Here is an 18,157-nt window from a genome sequence, read left to right on the forward strand (position 1 = left end):
TAACCAACACAACGCCCCCCCCCCCTCTTCCCGGTGCCTAACCATCACTCGCCCAGTACGTATACTTGTATACTAACTACCCCATGCATAACCTTATCACCCACCCCGGTGCCTATCCTTAACCTTTGTCCCTAGTGACTAAACAGTCCTTACTCCTAACACCTAAATCACCCCACTGACTAACTCTAATACTGATATTTTGATAATTAATTGCGGCTTTTACTATTGCCGCCTTTGATGGTGCACTTCCTCTACAATTCTATGGGCCTGTTCATAGAACTGTGTTGTAACTGATCACGTTATTCTAACTCCCGGCATGCAGGCTTCGTATTAAAGGGCTGGTGCACACCAGAGCAGTTCTGGAGCGTTTTTAAAAATGCTTGGGGATAGAAAAACGCTTGGCTAATGTATTTCAATGGGCTGGTGCACACCAGAGCGGTTCGTTTTTTCCACAAACGCAAACTCTGGGGCTGCAGCATTTTTTAGATTTCTGAGGCATTTCTGCCTCAATGTTAAAGTATAGGAAAGTGGGAAACCGCTCTGAAAAACGCTAGATCAGAGCGGTTTTCCAGGCGTTTGTTACAGTAGCTGTTCAGTTACAGCTGTACTGTAACAATATTTGTAATCTGCTACACAAAAACACTCCAAAAAATGCTAGGCATGTTTAGAAAATCTCTCTAAACACGCCTAGAATCACTCTGAAAATCTGCTTCACAAACCTCTAGTGTTAGCAGATCTGCTAAGGGTTTTTGGTGTGCACTGGCCAAAGTCTAGGTTCAGTCTCCATTGCAGTTCACACTCATTATAATGCGTGTGTAATGCAATGGACCATTGTGAATCCAGCCTAGCACACCTATGTTTCTAACCAGTTTGTAATGAAAATGGAATATCCCTTTAACTTTGAAGTACTCTGTGGTAGCAGATAGAACTGTGGGTAAAATCCTCATGAACATTCAGCTTGCAGAGAAATGTAGCTTCTGTGTTGATGGTGTTAATGCGTGTCAGTGATGTGGCTTAAGCGGGGAGTTTCAACTGGTTGGTGAGGTTGCCCCAGTGCAATCCTGGCAGCCGCTTTGTGCCTATGGGCCTGACTCCCGAGCCTGCCGACAATGAGAAGTCTTCTTTGGCTTTGATCTTCCACTTTCCTTCATGTGACCTTTGCTGACGGATGAATTATTTCTTTCTAATCCATTTGAGAATATTAAATCCTTAAGGGTGCGTGTTACTCTTTCTTGTTCAAAGCCATGCTAATTTGCAATGCAATTTTCATTGTAAATATTATACAGTAAAGCCATCTTCTTAAGATCTGCTCTGTACTGAAGAACAAATACCTAGAGTCTCCTCCAGCTCGGGAAGACTTGCAGCTTGTCTCAGAGCCTCCTCACTTCCCTCCACCTACCATATTGAGCTTGATGTATGAAGAGGAATCTACATATCCATTTGCCATATGAAGCATGAAGGCTAGACACATGACAGGGAATATATAATGGGAAGAATATAACCTCTGTTGTGCAGTGGAAGGATGACTATCCAGCTTTTGCGCACCAAACAATAAAAGGATGCATTTCCCATTCCCTTTTACATTTACAGTATTTTAAACTAATCTCAGGCTACTGTTATGTTTTCTAGTGTGTTTCTGTATCTAAAAAAAAAGTTAAAACTTTGCGTATCTCTCCAGTAGAGATGGCCTGAACCTCCGATTTTTAGGTTTGCGAACCTCCCGCGAAAGTTCGGTTCAAGCAAACTTTCGCGACCCGCAATAGACTTCAATGGGGATGTGAACTTTGAAAACTAGAAAAATTTATGCTGGCCACAAAAGTAATGGAAAAGATGTTTCAAGGGGTCTAACACCTTCAGGGGGGCATGGCGGAGTGGGATACAAGCCAAAAGTCCCTGGGAAAAATCTGAATTGGACGCAAAGCAGCGTTTTAAGGGCAGAAATCACATTGAATGCTAAATTGCAGGCCTAACATGCTTTAATACCTCTTGCATGTGGATACATCAATCAGGGAGTGTAATTAGAGTACTGCTTCACACTGACACACCAAACTCACTGTGTAACGCACCGCAAACAGCTGTTTGTGTTGTGACGGCGGTGCTGGACTGGTGCGCACCATGGCAAGAGTGCAGGCCGTGGCGGTTTTCAAGCCCATATGGTCGCCGGGCTGACGTAGCTGAATGACAGAACAGTGATTGTACAGCTGATAAAATTTGGTCTGTTCACAATGAAACAACGACCTTATTATCTTTGGTGTGCCACTCCCCGAGACACTCATATAGCCGGCGGTCATTGCTTCATTGTGATACGCAATCCCCTTTACCGCGGCAAGGTAATGATCACAAAGGGGAATGGGCACATGTACATGCCTTTTGTTTTGTTGATGAAGCCGCAGTGCAGCCAGAAAAATTAGGCAGGCATGTACATGCACCAGAAAAAATATTATAGCAGCCGCTGCTAGCATTAAAGACGCCATCTGCACAAAGTTGGATCCAGACGTACTATCCATCTCCTCTTGCTCTTCCTCAGTGACGTCCGGTAAGTCCTACTCCTCCCCCCCCAGCCACGAACAATACCAAGGGAACGTCGAGCAGCACAAGCCCCCCGCGACGCCTGCTGTGGTTGTTCTTCTGCCGCCGCCTCCTCCTCCTCCAAAGAAACACCTTCCTCATCATCCGAGTCTGACTTCTCTTCCCCACACGACTCTTCCCCCATCTCCCCCCTTTGTGCTGCCGCAGGTGTTGAGGAAACATCTGATTCTGATGAAAATTGCTCCCACAACTGTTCCTGTCGTAACTGTTCCTCTTCACGCTCCTCCACAGGCTGCTCTTCTGCGGTGCCGCGCTTCGGCGTGCTCCCGCCCCCGTGCTGTCCCCCGGTAGCCCTGGGATCAGTGAACGGGAACATGGTTCCCGATCACCGATCCATGTCCCGAGCAGAAAAACCGAAGCGCTCTTACTAGAGGCTTCAGTCTTTCTGCAAAAAAAAAAGTTCCTCCGTCTACCTTGTGCTTCCGGTGATCGAAAAGCACAAGGAGAAAAAATAAACTCAAGGTGGCCATCTTGTGGCCAAATCGTAAAACTACATCTACATATTTTTTACATTACAATTTACACATATAATATTAAAAATTAACAGTTTATTTCCCACACCAAAATATTACCCAAATAAAATTTTTAATGGAAAAAAAAAATTGCAATTAAAAAACAAAACCTAGTTACCTAAGGGTCTGAACTTTTTAAATATGCATTTGAAGGGGGTATACTATGAATATTTTTTAAATTATAAGCTTGTAAATAGTGATGGACAGAAAAAATGCACCTTTATTTCCAAATAAAATATTGGCACCGTACATTGTGATAGAGACAAAATTTAATTGGTGTCATAACCGAGAGAAACGGGCAAATAAAATACATAGGTTTTAATTATGGTAGCGTGGATTATTTTAAAGATATAATGGACGAAAACTGAGAAATAATGTTTTCAATTTTTTTCTTATTACTGTAATCCTGTTAAAATGCATTTTTAAAAAAATACTTAGCAAAATGTACCACCCATAGAAAGCCTTATTAGTGGTGGAAAAAACAAGATCTAGATCAATACATTGTTTTAAGTAGTGATAAAATTATTAGCGAATGAATAGGAGGTGAAAATTGCTCTGATGCATAAGGTGAAAAATTCCTGCAGGCTGAAATGGTTAACCTTCCTGGCGGTAACCCCGAACGTAGTTCGGGGTAAGCCGCGCAGAAGGTTTTCTCCGGCCCTACTGGGCCGATTTTCTTAATTTTTTTTTTTTGCTGGACGCAGCTAGCACTTTGCTAGCTGCGCCAGCACACTGATCGCTGCCGGCCTGCGCCCGATCGCGTTGCGGCGCGCGCCCCCCCCCCCCCCCCAGACCCCGTGCGCTGCCTGGCCAATCAGTGCCAGGCAGCGCCGAGGGGTGGATCGGGACTCCCAATGACGTCGCTGACGTCATCCCGCCCCGTCGCCATGGCGACGGGGGAAGCCCTCCAGGAAATCCCGTTCTTTGAACGGGATTTCCTGATCAAAGAGGGCGGGGGGATGCCGCTGAGCAGCGGCTATCATGTAGCGAGCCCTGGGCTCGCTACATGATTTTAAAAAAAACGCCGCGCTGCCTCCTGGTGGAATTTTTCATACTGCCAGGAGGGTTAAGGAAAGGTTAAGATTAAAGTTGGTGTCGGAGAGGGTGCTTTTGTTTTTTGTTTTTAAGGAGGGATTAGGAGTCATGAAGTGGATTTTCGTCTAGAGGAGAGTTTGTTAGGTAGGAGGGATGAGCAAGTTTTTTCCAATGCTATGCAAATTTTGTTGTAACGCATATGAAATTAGACCAATCCAAGTCAGCAGCAACAGTATATGATTGCTCCCATTTCATTCTGCATTCAAACTGCAACTAAATTAGCATCAAGTTAGAATAATGTTCATCTGATTAGCCACCTCTAGCAGTAGGCACCTAACACACACAACTGAACCATGACAACAAAGCACCGCTGGTGCTGATCTCATGCCTGCCAGTGAAAAGTGGTAAAGTTAAAGTGAACCTCCGGACTAAAAATCGACTCAGCAGCACTGAAAAGGCTTGGTGTTTCTTTAACAGTGTCACAGCATCAGAACTTTGTTTCTCTTATACAAGCCTCATTTTTAGTTGCACAGAAGAAAACTGCTCAGGCTTTTTTCCCCTGATGCTGTGCAAAGCATGATGGGATTTCTGATGTTGTTGTTCATTGTCGTTTTGGTGCATTTTTTTTTTTTTTTTTTTACATTTTGAATTTGAGATTTGAAGCCTTGTGCGTGCAGCTGGGAGGGGTTGGAACTGTGTCTCCTGCTCCTTGTCACCTCCTTTCAACCAAAAAGATGGCAGCCCCCATGAATCACAAACATTTGCCTGTTCTTTTAAAACCGGGTTTGTAAAAGATTATATTACCTATCTATTCTACTTAACATAACTAATGTAACTTGATGACAGTATGTTTGTTTAGGCTGAAGTTCCCCTTTACCTCCCATCATGTAAGGCCCTTTTTTCATGACCAATTGATAGGCCGTGAAAAGCCAGTTGAACTCTCACAACTGCTTGCTGCTGCCTGGTAACTGCTCACTGAGCACACAGTTTAGTTGCATGTGGAAAAGGGCCCTTCCTTTACTACCTACACGGCCAATTATTACATTGAATGTTTGAACTAATAACTGACTTTGTAAATATGCAGAGCCTGTCTTTACACCCAGAATGTGAGATACTTTGATTGGGTGCTGCCCTCCTAGCACAGTGTTGTGAGGCTGCTCAGTGTACGCTGAAGTAAACTATTCTTTGGGTTACAGTCGCTGCCGTTGGGTTGTAAAAGACTTCATTGTAAGAAGGGCAATTTTGCATGTCATAATTGTCCTCTATAATCCATTAACTGAATTGCTCTCGCTTTTCACAGCTTCCACTTACTTACCTGAAACCTTTGCTGTTCTGTAAGCCTAACCTTGTGTGTATGCCATAAATCTTACCTGCACCCATAATGGGCTCTTGTTTTGACCACAACGGAGTTCTGGAGAAGCCGGAACCAAAGTCAAAATAAACATTTTGTAGAGCAGCGCCACTGTGTGTTCTTCAGGAATTGAATTATGGCTATTTTTATGCGTTCTTGTTGTTCCTGTTTAGTATTCATTGCAGCTCTTATTGAATGCACCGGTGTACCGTGTGTGATTGGCATAGCAACATACATGTACAGCACAATGCCCATCTTGTTTCTATGTAGCCTACAGACTTCTGTTTTTGCCTTTTTCCTGCTTCTCAGGTCAAGCAGTTCGGGCAAGAAGAATAGTGGAACCAGTGGAGAAAGATGTCTACAAATACGAGTTCGGAAACATTCCCACTGAATGGGAAGGTAATTTCATTTTTTTTATCCATTCACTTAAATTAGGTCTGAAGGAAAACCTTGATGTTGAGTAAATGGCATAATGTGTTCTTTGTGTGTGTTGGGCATACATGTTTCTGTAGGTAATAAATAAGACCAAGCCGCTCACTCTGGGGTAGAGTATAAAATGTATGCATTTTTATGGTAATCACACAGATAAATCCCCTTGCACGGGCAATAGTCCACCAGGAAAACCCTAATGGTTACATAATACAGGGCATGCGTGGATTGCACCCACCGCCAATACCTAGTAGGATGTTCCACCTGTGTGATATTAACATCCAAACAGCACCCACTGACTAGCAGGCACACGGGAGTCCCTGATTATTGTCAGCAGGTGCTCTTTGACATTTGTGCAGGGTCCTCCTCCTGATGTTTACTGTTTTTGTCACAATATTTGTGCTGCTTGGAACTCTGCTTTACAATTTGTTAGTATATCTATGTTCCCCTTGTCGTCTTATTGTGCTTTGTAAAGTGCTGCGGAATATGTTGGCGCTATATAAATAAATAATAATAATAATAATTTGTCAACATGCATTAAAGCTGAAACTGAAATGGTAAGCACTCTGAGGCCTTGTCCACATTGCATTCCGCTCGCGTGGCCGTTAGCGTTGGGCGGTTTTGGAGGAGTTTTTTTTTTTTTCTACTCCCAGCAATTGGGTGGGCGTTTTTGTGCAAAGCGCTTTTCCCGAGCAGTTTTTTTAATACACTCCCTGACGCAAGTCAGGAAGTGAACTCTTTGACCTGGAAAAGAATAAATACAATGTATTTATTCTTAAAACCGTGAATGCAATCGATGCACAAAGCGATTTTGTGAGCGTTTTGCGTTTCTCCTATACCTTCCATTGAGGTGGAATTGCCTCCAAAATGGTCCACACACTGCTTTGCTGCCCGCACAGCTCACGACCTGCGCTGATATGAACCTTCTCATAGACATTCATTGCACAAGCGTTCAGGGGGCGTTTTTAAAAAGCGCACGCGGGAGAAAAAATTAATCCGAATAATAATCCGAACATTTGTATAGCGCTTTTCTCCTGTCGGACTCAAAGCGCTCAAGAGCTACAGCCACTGGGACGCGCTCAAGAGGCCACCCTGGAGTGTTAGGGAGTATTGCCTTGAACTCCTTACTGAATAGGTACTTGACCTAGCCAGGATTTGAACCCTGGTCTCCCATGTCAAAGGCAGAGCCCTTAACCAGTACACTTTCCAGCCACTACAAATTGAGAAAACGCCTGCAGTGTGAACGAGCCCTTAGTCAGGGCATAACCTGGCTTTCAGTGGTGTAACAATAGCTCCTGTGACTCTTGCAGCTGCAGGGATGCTATAGGCGCCCATTCCTCCCCAACCCCCTCAAACGCAGGAAGCACTGCATTGGGTCTCTGCTTCTTCCAGGCATCTGTGTTCTGTATGCTCCTGATACATGTGATAAGGAGCCTTAGGGGGGCAGCATGTGGCTCCCGGGAGAAAGAGGTGACCAGAGGCAGCGATGACTAGTTAAATATGACTGCTCCCTGTGCACAAGAGGGGGGGGGGGGAGTTGGGGCGGAACAGCTGACCACTACAGTGGTCTCTGTCCGGCCATGATGCGGAGTGGGAGGTGCCCACCATGATACTGCTGCAGGGGGGCATGGACCACTGACGTTACACCTCTGGTAAGGCTGCAGGGAGGGGTTTCTCAGCCAGTTAAAGGCACCTACTGCAATTGTACCCCAGTGCAAACAAAGCAGGAACTGAAAAACTACTGAAAATTCAAATAAACAAGACACTTGTTCATATGGCTGCACACAAGGGCCAGAAACGCCCTAATTCTATTATTTGGGGACCGCAAACTGCCTTGTTATATTGTTTGGGAGACACTCTGTCTAATTTTATTTGACGGCATACACAGCCTATATATTATTTATTTGTGTAGACCTGACATCTTCTGCAGTACTTGACATGTCACTGACTGTCCTCAGTGGAGCTCACATATTGCCCCCTACCATAGTCACAGTCTTATGTCCCTACCATAATCCGAGGAAAATACTTCAGGGGCACCGATTTAACTTATCAGTATATTTTTGGGATATGGGAGGACACCAGAGTGTGCAGAGGAAACCCAAACACTGGAGAGAACATTTCAATTCAATGAAGTGTCCTGGCCGGGATTTGGGACTTTAGACTCTCAAGTGAGCATCTCTCTTCATTAACTGGGACTTCTCTGCTTTCTTATAGCAAACCTGAGGTGCATTAAAAAATGTATAATTTGTGGTAAAAAAAAAAAAGCATTTAGTACTGCTGATTTTTGCCTTAAAGAGACACTGAAGCGAGACTAAATCTCGCTTCAGCTCTCATATATAGCAGGGGCATGTGTGCCCCTGCTAAAACGCCGCTATCACGCGGCTGAACGAGGGTCCCTGTCCCCCCAACCCACCCCCCGCAAACCTTGGTCGTCTTCTTAGTCGCAGATTAGCCCTTCCTAGAGGCAGGGCTAACGGCTGCAGCCCTGCCTCACACGCGTCTATCAGACGCGCATCGCCGCCTCTCCCCCGCCCCTTTCAGTGAAGGAAGACTGAGAGGAGCGGGGGAGAGGCGGAGATACGCGTCTGACAGACGCGCGTGGGGCAGGGCTGCGGCGGTTAGCCCTTCCCCAATGCGGAAGCGTTCCCCCGCATTACGGAGGGGATTTGGGGGGACAGGGACCCCCGTTAAGCCGCGGGATAGCGGCGTTTTAGCAGGGGCACACATGCCCCTGCTAGCTATGAGGTCTGAAGCGAGATCTATTCTCGCTTCAGACTCTCTTTAAAGAGAATCTGTATTGTTAAAATCGCACAAAAGTAAACATACCAGTGCGTTAGGGGACATCTCCTATTACCCTCTGACACAATTTCGCCGCTCCTCGCCGCATTAAAAGTGGTTAAAAACGGTTTTAAAAAGTTTGTTTATAAACAAACAAAATGGCCACCAAAACAGGAAGTAGGTTGATGTACAGTATGTCCACACATAGAAAATACATCCATACACAAGCAGGCTGTATACAGCTTTCCTTTTGAATCTCAAGAGATCATTTGTGTGTTTCTTTCCCCCTGCAGTTCTCATGCACTGAAGTTTCAGGCTGCTTGTTTCTTCCTGCAAACAGCTTTGCCCTTGTCTGTAATTCCTCAGTATGTGAAAGCCCAGCCAGCTCAGAGGACGATTTATCCAGCTTGTAAAAGATAAGAGAGAAGAGAGAAGCTGCTCTAATCCTAAATAACACACAGGCAGTGTGCAGAGAGGGGCCTGGAAGGGGGAGTTCATAGCAGAACCACAACACTGAAGAACTTGGCAGCCTTCCAGACACAGGCCGACAAGTCTGACAGGGGAAAGATACATTGATTTATTACAGAGACTGTTATAGCAGAAAGTGCTGCAGTAAGCCAGAACACATTAGAATAGCTTTTTGAACTTGTAGGATGATAAAAAAACAGGATGCAATTTTTGTTACGGAGTCTCTTTAACCACTTGCCGACCGCACGCTTATACCGTGCGTCGGCAAAGTGGCAGCTGCAGGACCAGCGACGCAGTACTGCGTCGCCAGCTGCAGGCTGATTAATCAGGAAGCAGCCGCTCGCGCGAGCGGCTGCTTCCTGTCAATTCACGGCGGGGGGCTCCGTGAATAGCCTGCGGGCCGCCGATGGCGGCTCGCAGGCTAAATGTAAACACAAGCGGAAATAATCTGCTTTGTTTACATTGTACGGCGCTGCTGCGCAGCAGCGCCGTAAGGCAGATCGGCGATCCCCGGCCAATCAGCGGCCGGGGATCGCCTCCATGTGACAGGGGACGTCCTGTCACTGGCTGCACAGGACGGATAGCGTCCTGTGCAGCCCGGATCACCGGGAGGGAGAGGTAGGAGAGGGAGGGGGGTGAATGTCGCCGCGGAGGGGGGCTTTGAGGTGCCCCCCCTGCAACTAGCCTGCACGCAGGAGCGATCAGACCCCCCCCAGCACATCATCCCCATAGGGGGGAAAAATGGGGGGCGATCTGATCGCTCTGCGTGCACCCTGATCTGTGCTGGGGGCTGCAGAGCCCACCCAGCACAGATCACAACAAACAGCGCTGGTCCTTAAGGGGGGGGGGGGGGGTAAAGGGTGGGTCCTCAAGTGGTTAAAGGCAACTGAGCACCAATAAGCCTTTTTTTTTTTTTTTTTTAAATGAACCTCCCCATAAGGGGAGGTTTGTAATGGAGTGTGGTGCATGGGTTGAGCCTCACTATTTACCTATGCGGTGCTTCCTTGACCAACCGCATCTACCACCTTTTGTAGTTCTCTTCAGGTGTGCCTGCCACAATGCATGCTGGGAGATGTAGTCTGTAGATGCAAGAGCCTCTCTGTACTTACATCCACAGACAACCTCTCCTTATGGCATACCTCCCAACTTTTTGAGATGAGAAAGAGGGACACTTAAGTCACGCCCCGCCACACCCCTGATCACTCCCCTGCCACACCCCTAGTCACACGTACCATATTGATTTCATAAGAAAAATGTTTAATAATTTAAACCACATTGGTGCTTAAACTTATCACGCCTAAACTTATCATGCCTAAACTGAGTTTAGGTGTGATAAGGGGCTTTTCACCAGGGTGCTGTTAGCACCGCTTTGTAAATCAGGCCTATACATTTAAATAGAAAGAAGGACAAAGTCCTGAAAGAGGGACAAATGAGGAGGAAAGAGGGACAGGGCTCCCATAAAGGTACTGTCCCTCCAAAAGAGGGACAGTTGGCAGCTATGCCTTATGGGGAGGCTCAGTTTAAAAAAAAAAAAAGTTTCTTAATGCTCAGTTCCCTTTCAGGGTCTCTCCCGTTCCCCAATCTAGCTTCATCTTTCTTTATGCAATCCCATGCGGTTTCCTCAGGGCCGTGCAAATGGCATTTGATGTGGGTGTGCTAAGTTGGGAAATGCTTGTCCACCTACAGGCATGATTGCTTCCGCTAACCAAGCACGGGCACTTCTGGCTAACAGCAGTCCACTACATTCAAATACTAAGATAATGCAGGACAGGGAATGGGAGTGACCCTGAAAGCAACAAGCAACAGTAACAATAGAGGTTTAGTGCTTTATGCCAATAATGTATTTATTTATTTTCCCAAAGGAGATCTTCAGGGTGCTACCTCTAAAATGGCTGCTGTATCCTGCCCCTTCTGAGCACCATCACTATAGGATGGCAGTGGGAGCTGTCTTAAAGTGAACTAAGCATTCAGTTTGAATAACATGTTAAAGGAGCCTCCCCCTAAGGGAGGATCGCAAACTGTGTGGGACTTTCAGGGTTGCAGCAAGCATTCACTTATGGGGTGCTGCTCTGTAGAGTAAGCCCCCCCAGCGACCATAACACATGCTGGGGATGCACAATGCATACTGGGAGATGTAGTCCCTATTGATGTGATTACATCAACTGGCCAGGAGATATAACCACACCAATTACCTTCTCCTGGCATACATCGCGTGTCCCTGGCATGCATTGCAGCCCCCAGAGGATGTGGATATCATTGCATATTTTCAACCTATGGCACTGAGTTAGAAAAAAAGATGGAGAATTCCATACAGATTGGGGGCAGGGGCTATGGAGCAGTAAATGTCAGCTGCATGCCAACATCCCACACAGTTTGCCCCCCCCTTCCCCCAGAGGGAGGTTCATATCATGTGGTTGCCTGACACAGAAATCCTTTAACTTACATAGTGGCTGCCTAATTATAAGTAAGATGTTTGGAAGCTGCAGGGCAGATGGACCTGTAGACTGAGGCAGAAGAGGCTTCCTGATCAGAGAAGGGTGGAGCCTAGAGCCAGGATGTCACTCACTGGAGAGGGTAGTACAGCGCTTGCTCCTCAAAGAGTACGTTTCACGTTTTGCCTGGAGATGAGAATGAATGTGTCCAGCATCTGCCAAGAACCAGAATACCAGTTTTGTCTGGACTGTCCGTTTAAAGTGAACCTGAACTCAGAAATTCCTCTCTTCTCTAAAAGATAAGCATCAGCATAATAACCTTATAAAGAAAAAAAAAACATTTTTTTGGTACAGCTGATATAAATCTGCAGTGTCTTCTTTCTGCTTTCATGGAAGCAGACATGGGGTTAACATTCCATGTTTTTATGAATATAGAATTAAAGCAGCAGGCACAGTGGATTTCTGAGTTGGGGAGGGTTTTACCTTCTGGTACAGGTGTATAGGGTATCACCTTTTGTGTGCTTCAGATAGTTGAAAACACGTCACAGTATAATAGAAATAAAGGATGAAAATATCTGGCACTGCTCCAAGGTCTTCATTCTGTCAGTTTAATGTCATATTACATGTACATGGGTTCATTCCACATCATACTGTACAGTATACTCTGACCTACCCTATAGCCGTCCTTGCTGTGGGGTAATGTGGGAGCAGCAGCGGCCTGCCTGACAACCGCTTCGCTCAACGAGCTTCTTCTGAGTTGAGCTTAATGGAGCCTCAGTAGAAGCTCGTTGAGCGAAGCGGTCGACAGGCAGGCCGCTGCTGCTCCCACATTGCCCCACAGCAAGGACGGCTATAGGGTAGGTCAGAGTATACTGTACAGTATGATGTAGAATGAACCCATGTACATGTAATATGACATTAAACTGACAGAATGAAGACCTTGGAGCAGTGCCAGATATTTTCATCCTTTGTTTCTAACATCCTATGTTTACAAACTAGCTGCTCTGCCGAGGCAGCCAGCTGATGCAGCTGAGAGATCAAATTACAATTAGATTAGTCACAGATGAGGGGGAAATAGATGGGCTAAACTCTCGAACAACATACAGGGTGCATTTCTATATGTTTTCCTTCTGTCCTGTGCAGAAGTTCAGGTCCACTTTACCCTTCACCATTTAGCACACAATAATGCGTGGTGAATGGATATCACAGGTAATAACTGTACAAGACTACGAATTCTTTGAAATAATCCCCAGTAAATGCCATGAGGGACTCTGAAAATCAGAGTGTGTGCTTTGTTGCCGGCATTTGAATATCTAATCCCCAACGGCTCGCGCTCCCCCTCCCCTCCCCAATTCTCCCGTATTCCTCTACCTTGGCAAATTACCATTCCATAATTTTCATGCTGAATGGTCACCTATTGTCTATGCTGACAGAATATTTTATTTACTTCTTCCTCCTTGTGTCAGCAGCGCTCCTGAAAGCCGATCCGTCATTGCCAGGACCTATGGAGATTTAGCAAGAGCATGCCTCCCGCTTCATTTTACTGCCTGCTTGTTCCTGCCTCCCCTTTTCCCGTAGCATTTAGTGATTAATGGCAGTTTTAATTTGCATGCTCACTTTTATGCTCATTAAAGTGTATTATGTGCCAGTAGGAGTATAAAAGTTCAATGGAAATCTCATGCATACTAATCAAAATGCAAATAAGTGCAGATGAAAGAATGCTGGGGCTCGATAGGTGCAGAGTGTCCAGCGTTTTTTCTTTCTTTTTTTTTCAATGCTCAGCTTAGGTGCACACAGTGCTGCTGGAAGCAGATCTGTTTTGGGGAGTGTTGCAATGCTGTAGGAAACACTTAAAGGGAACCTGAACTGAAAGGTATATAGGGGCTGCCATATTTATTTCCTTTTAATCAATACCAATTGCCTGACAGCCCTGCTGATGGTTTTAGCTGCAGTAGAGTCTGTATCACAAACCCAAAACAAGCATGCAGCTAATCTTGTCAGATTTTTGTCAGAAACATCTGGTCTGCATGCTTGTTCAGGGTCTATGGCTTTAGTATTAGAGGCAGAGGATCAGCAGGATAGCCAGGTAACTTGAGTTGTGTAAAATTAAATAAATGTCAGCCACCATATTCCTCTCACTTCAGGTTACCTTTAAGCTTTTCCATCAAGGCAACAATTACTAAGCCATCTACAGTGGAAAATTAAACATTGAGGATCATTGTGTTTTCTTCAAGGGGTTCTCCAGGGGGGTTGAAAATAAAAACAGACACTTACCTGGGGCTTCTATCAGCCCCCTGCAGCTGTAATGTCCTGCGCCGTCCTCCTCCGATCCGCTTTTCCTCGCCGCTGGCCTTGGTTTAGCGTGGCATCCCATCTAATTGCGTCTGTGCGCATGCTCGCTCCCGCACGTTATCGGAAACTTACTGTGCAGGCGCAGTACAAGAAAACTTTGTACTGCGCATGCGCAGTAAGTTTCGATTACACGAGCGGGAGGGTGCATTATTCGTCTTATTAGGCAAATAATTGCCCGGTGCCGGCGGTGGGGAACGGCAAATCCGAGGAGGACGGCGCGGGACAACTACAGGAGGCTGATAGAATCCCCAGGTAAGTGTCAGAATTTATTTTCAAACCTCCCTGGAGAACCCCTTTAAGTATTGATGGAAAAAAATGATGAGGTAACTTTGTGCCAGTATAGAAAGCTACAGATCAAGACAGGTAAAAAAGGCGCTGCTTGGCGTCAGAGATTTGGGCGCCGGCATAGGCCGTAATGTAAATTAAACAAAAACCAGGGCCCAAATGACAAAAAAAAAGGCCATAATTTGGCTGTCAGCAATAGCTAGAAGCCATATTACGTCTTACCCTCTGAACGACGGCTTCAGAGGGGGAAAATAGTATTCTAGGTCGCCGAGAAATTTGCCAAAGCATGATGAGCCTTGGGGGACAGCAACCAGGGGTTTCAGCCATGTTCGTCGTTCGTAATTAACTGAGACTGCCATGCACTTGATCGATCACGTCGGCCAAGATCTACTGATGGATTTTTGCGTAAAATCAGTTGAATCGTCGATTCGGACGTGCTTGTGGCAGCATCCATTTTCATCTGACTCGATATTTATCGAATCAGATAGTCGATCAGCTGCCAAGTCGACAGATGTATGGCCACATTCAGAGTGATTAATTTATTTAGCTAATCACCCAAACAAAAAGCCTGTGCACTGATATACAGCCACACAGTGCCCGGAATAAACCATCCTGAGCTAGTGGGGGAGGTTGGAGCTATATTTCCAACATCCTTCCTGTATCTCATTGTTTAAAAGGAAATAAATATGGCAGCTTCCATAGATCTCACACCAAAGGTTCCTTTGAAAAACAACACCAGATACCTGGCAATCCTGCTGATCTTTCTGGTCAGAAGGGTCTAAATCAGGGGTCTCAAACTCGCGGCCCGCGGGCCATTTGCGCCGCTCGATACAATATTTTGTGGCCCTCGCCGGTAAAAGCTTCCTTATAGTGCGCTTCAGTGCTCCCAAGTAATCCGCCGCATCCCCGCCGCTAAACAAGGGCTGCAGAGCCCCCAAATCGCCCGGGGGGCAATCCGCCGGCATTTCCTGGAAGGGGCAGAGCTTTCAGCTTCAGCTCTGCCCCTCCTGACGTCAAATCGCCGCACGGATCGCCGCCCCTCTCTGTGAAGGAAGAGTGAGAGGGGCGGGCAGAGGCGCCGCGATTGTGAAATTCCTTATGCGGCCAAGCCTCATCCTGACTTTGCCTCCTGCGGCCCCCCAGGTAAATTGAGTTTGAGACCCCCCTGAAACAAGCATGTAGCTAATCTCAGATTTTTCATAGATATTTGACCTGCATGCTTGTTCAGGGTCTATGGCTAAAACTATTCCAGGTAGAGGATCAGCAGGACAGCCAGCAATGTGCATTTTTTTAAAAGGAAATAAATATGTCAGCCTCCATATCCTTCCCTTTCAGCACTAGAGGAGTTAAAGAATATGAAGAATGAATTGCACATGCTAATGCAATTTTGACCTTTTCAGAACAGTTTAACCGTTTGTGGAAAACTGTTTTGTAAAAGCTGGAAATGAGGCGGGCTTTGCAGAAATGGTTATGAATGCGCCATTAATCAGGTTGACAAACTGCTGGATTTGTTGGACTCATAAGCTGTGGCCTTTCTAATGGCAGTTTATGGCACAGTTGCTCTTTGTTGGAAAGGTTACATTATCAGGAACACATCTTGAACTTTCCTGTTACCTTTCTCTATATGAAATCAGTTCACTTGCCGCTCCGCATTAGCCTGAAAGTTAATTTTACTGGCTGACATTTTGCTGCCTCTGAGCTGCCCACCAAAGTCCTGCGCCGATCATTGCTTTGCTCTTTTGTCGATAAGGAGACCAGCTCTATTGCCTTGTAGGAAGCCGAGCTGCATGGGGGACGTTTTTGTCAAGTGATGCTCTATGCAGGGAGTTTTCTACCATCTAAAGGTGGACAAGAGCACTGTGTACTGGGGAGCGGGAGATTGTCCCTGAAACTGAGAGGCCATGTAGGGGAGTGTGAAAGGTTTCAAGGGGAAAGGGCCCATCTTTCTGTTAGGTGGGTGGGAGCAAATGAAGATTCCTGGAGTTGAGTTAATGAGCTTTATACCCAGAATGAACATATAGGTGACTACTGGCATATAGATGTGAGGCGCATGTATGACATCACACATGCCCCACATGCAGTATGCGGGCAGTCACATGGGATGAATCCAGAAGAACGGCACAGATATTCAGCATCATCTGACAGGTAAAGCATTTACATGCATGGGCACTGGGCGGACCAGGGGCGGTGAGGCGGTGTCACAAGGCCAATTCCTGAAAGATTTCATGCTGAAATCGATTGTCAAACGCCCCGCAGTGTTTGGGCAGGCAACAGATCTCTCTCTGATCAGATTCAGTCAGAGAGAGATCTGTCTCTTGGTCCATCTGCTAATGCATCACCTGATGTATGGGCACCTTAACATTTCCAAACGTTTGGTTATTTGTGTGCCCTCAGTTCCCTTACTGATTTTTCATGATGTCCAGCAAATGACTAGGTGTATTTTTGCAGCATGGTAATCGTGATGTAGTCTGAAAACCAGGGTTGCATACAAAGGCAATCTATAGGGACCTCATCACTGGTGAAAGGGTCTCGTACGGAAGGCCTTTGCATGCAAATACGGTACTATACCCCACTCTATATCCATACCATGAACTCTGTATTAAATGTTAAAATACAGTCATTGAAAGTATATTAACCTTGGGGGAGCTGGGGAACTCAACCTTAAAGGGGAACTGAAGTAAGAGGTATACGGAGGCTGCCATATTGATTTCCTTTTAAGCAATACCAGTTGCCTGGCAGCCCTGCTGATCCTCTGCCTCTAATACTATTAGCCATAGCCCCTGAACAAGCATGCAGCAGATCAGGTGTTTCAGACTTTAAAGTCAGATCTGACAAGACTAGCTGCATGCTTGTTTCTGGTGTTATTCAGATACTACTGCAGAGAAATAGACCAGCAGGGCTGCCAGGCAACTGGTATTGATTAAAAGGAAATAAATATGGCAGCCTCCGTAATGCTCTTACTTCAGTTCCCCTTTAAAGAGAATCTGTACTCTAAAATTCTTACAATAAAAAGCATACCATTCTATTCATTATGTTCTCCTGGGCCCCTCTGTGCTGTTTCTGCCACTCCCTGCTGCAATCCTGGCTTGTAATTGCCAGTTTTAGGCAGTGTTTACAAACAAGACATGGCTGCTAAAAGCTTGTGATAGGCTCAGAGAAACTCCGTCTGTGACTCATACAGAGCTGCAGGGGGCCTGGAGAGGGTGTGTATAGCTTCTATTCTATCACAAGCAGAGCAGCAAATTCCTGCCTGAGTGCCTGAGCCCGGCAAAGCCGTCAGAGGAAAGAAGATTAAATTATACAACAGAGATAATACAGCCACTGTTCAACTAGAAAAGGCTGCAGTAATCCAGAGCACATTAGAACAGGCATAGGAACTTATAGGATAGAAGAACTAAGGCTGAAAATGTTGTTACAGAGTCTCTTTAATGGAAACCTGAAGTCATTACATAAAAGGCAGTTTTACTTACCTGAGGCTTCTACCGGCCCCTGCAGTCGACCTGTGCCAGTGCCAGTACTCTATGATCCTCCGTCGTGGCTCAGTTTCGCTTTTGGCAACTGCAGCCGTTGCCGGCCACTGCCACTAGAGGATCGTAGAGTACCGGCACAGGGCGACTTCAGGGGGCCAGTAGAAGCCTCAGGTAGGTAAAACTGCCTTTTTTGTAATGACTTAAGTATCTCTTTAAAGCACAGCAGAGCCCACAAACGTGGGCCTTCACCACTGTGAGTACTGCCGGCGAATTGTGTTGTTTGGTTGAGACTACTGGTTAGTTGAGTTCCAAATAACAGGGACTGTACTGTATTACAAAACAGTCCAAAACAAGAAAACAGAAATGGGCACTGCCAACTAAAAGCCCTTTATTGGGGCTGGGCAGACTTGTTGTGCCATGTTCTACTGCTATAATAAAGAGTATTTTTGCTGGATC

At 45.9% G+C, this 18,157-nt stretch overlaps 1 protein-coding gene across 1 annotated transcript in view; it reads left to right on the forward strand.

Annotated features, from left to right (window-relative positions):
- The window catches only part of NDUFAF2 (NADH:ubiquinone oxidoreductase complex assembly factor 2), a 121,440-nt gene that overhangs the window by 64,294 nt on the left and 38,989 nt on the right, over positions 1-18,157 (forward strand). Inside the window, exon 2 of the mRNA XM_068249606.1 lies at positions 5,797-5,886. Coding sequence (XP_068105707.1) covers positions 5,797-5,886 — 90 coding nt within the window. The remainder of the gene's footprint in view (positions 1-5,796; positions 5,887-18,157) is intronic.

Source organism: Hyperolius riggenbachi, chromosome 1 (assembly GCF_040937935.1).
Source record: "Hyperolius riggenbachi isolate aHypRig1 chromosome 1, aHypRig1.pri, whole genome shotgun sequence".
NCBI classification, from domain to species: Eukaryota; Metazoa; Chordata; class Amphibia; order Anura; family Hyperoliidae; genus Hyperolius; species Hyperolius riggenbachi.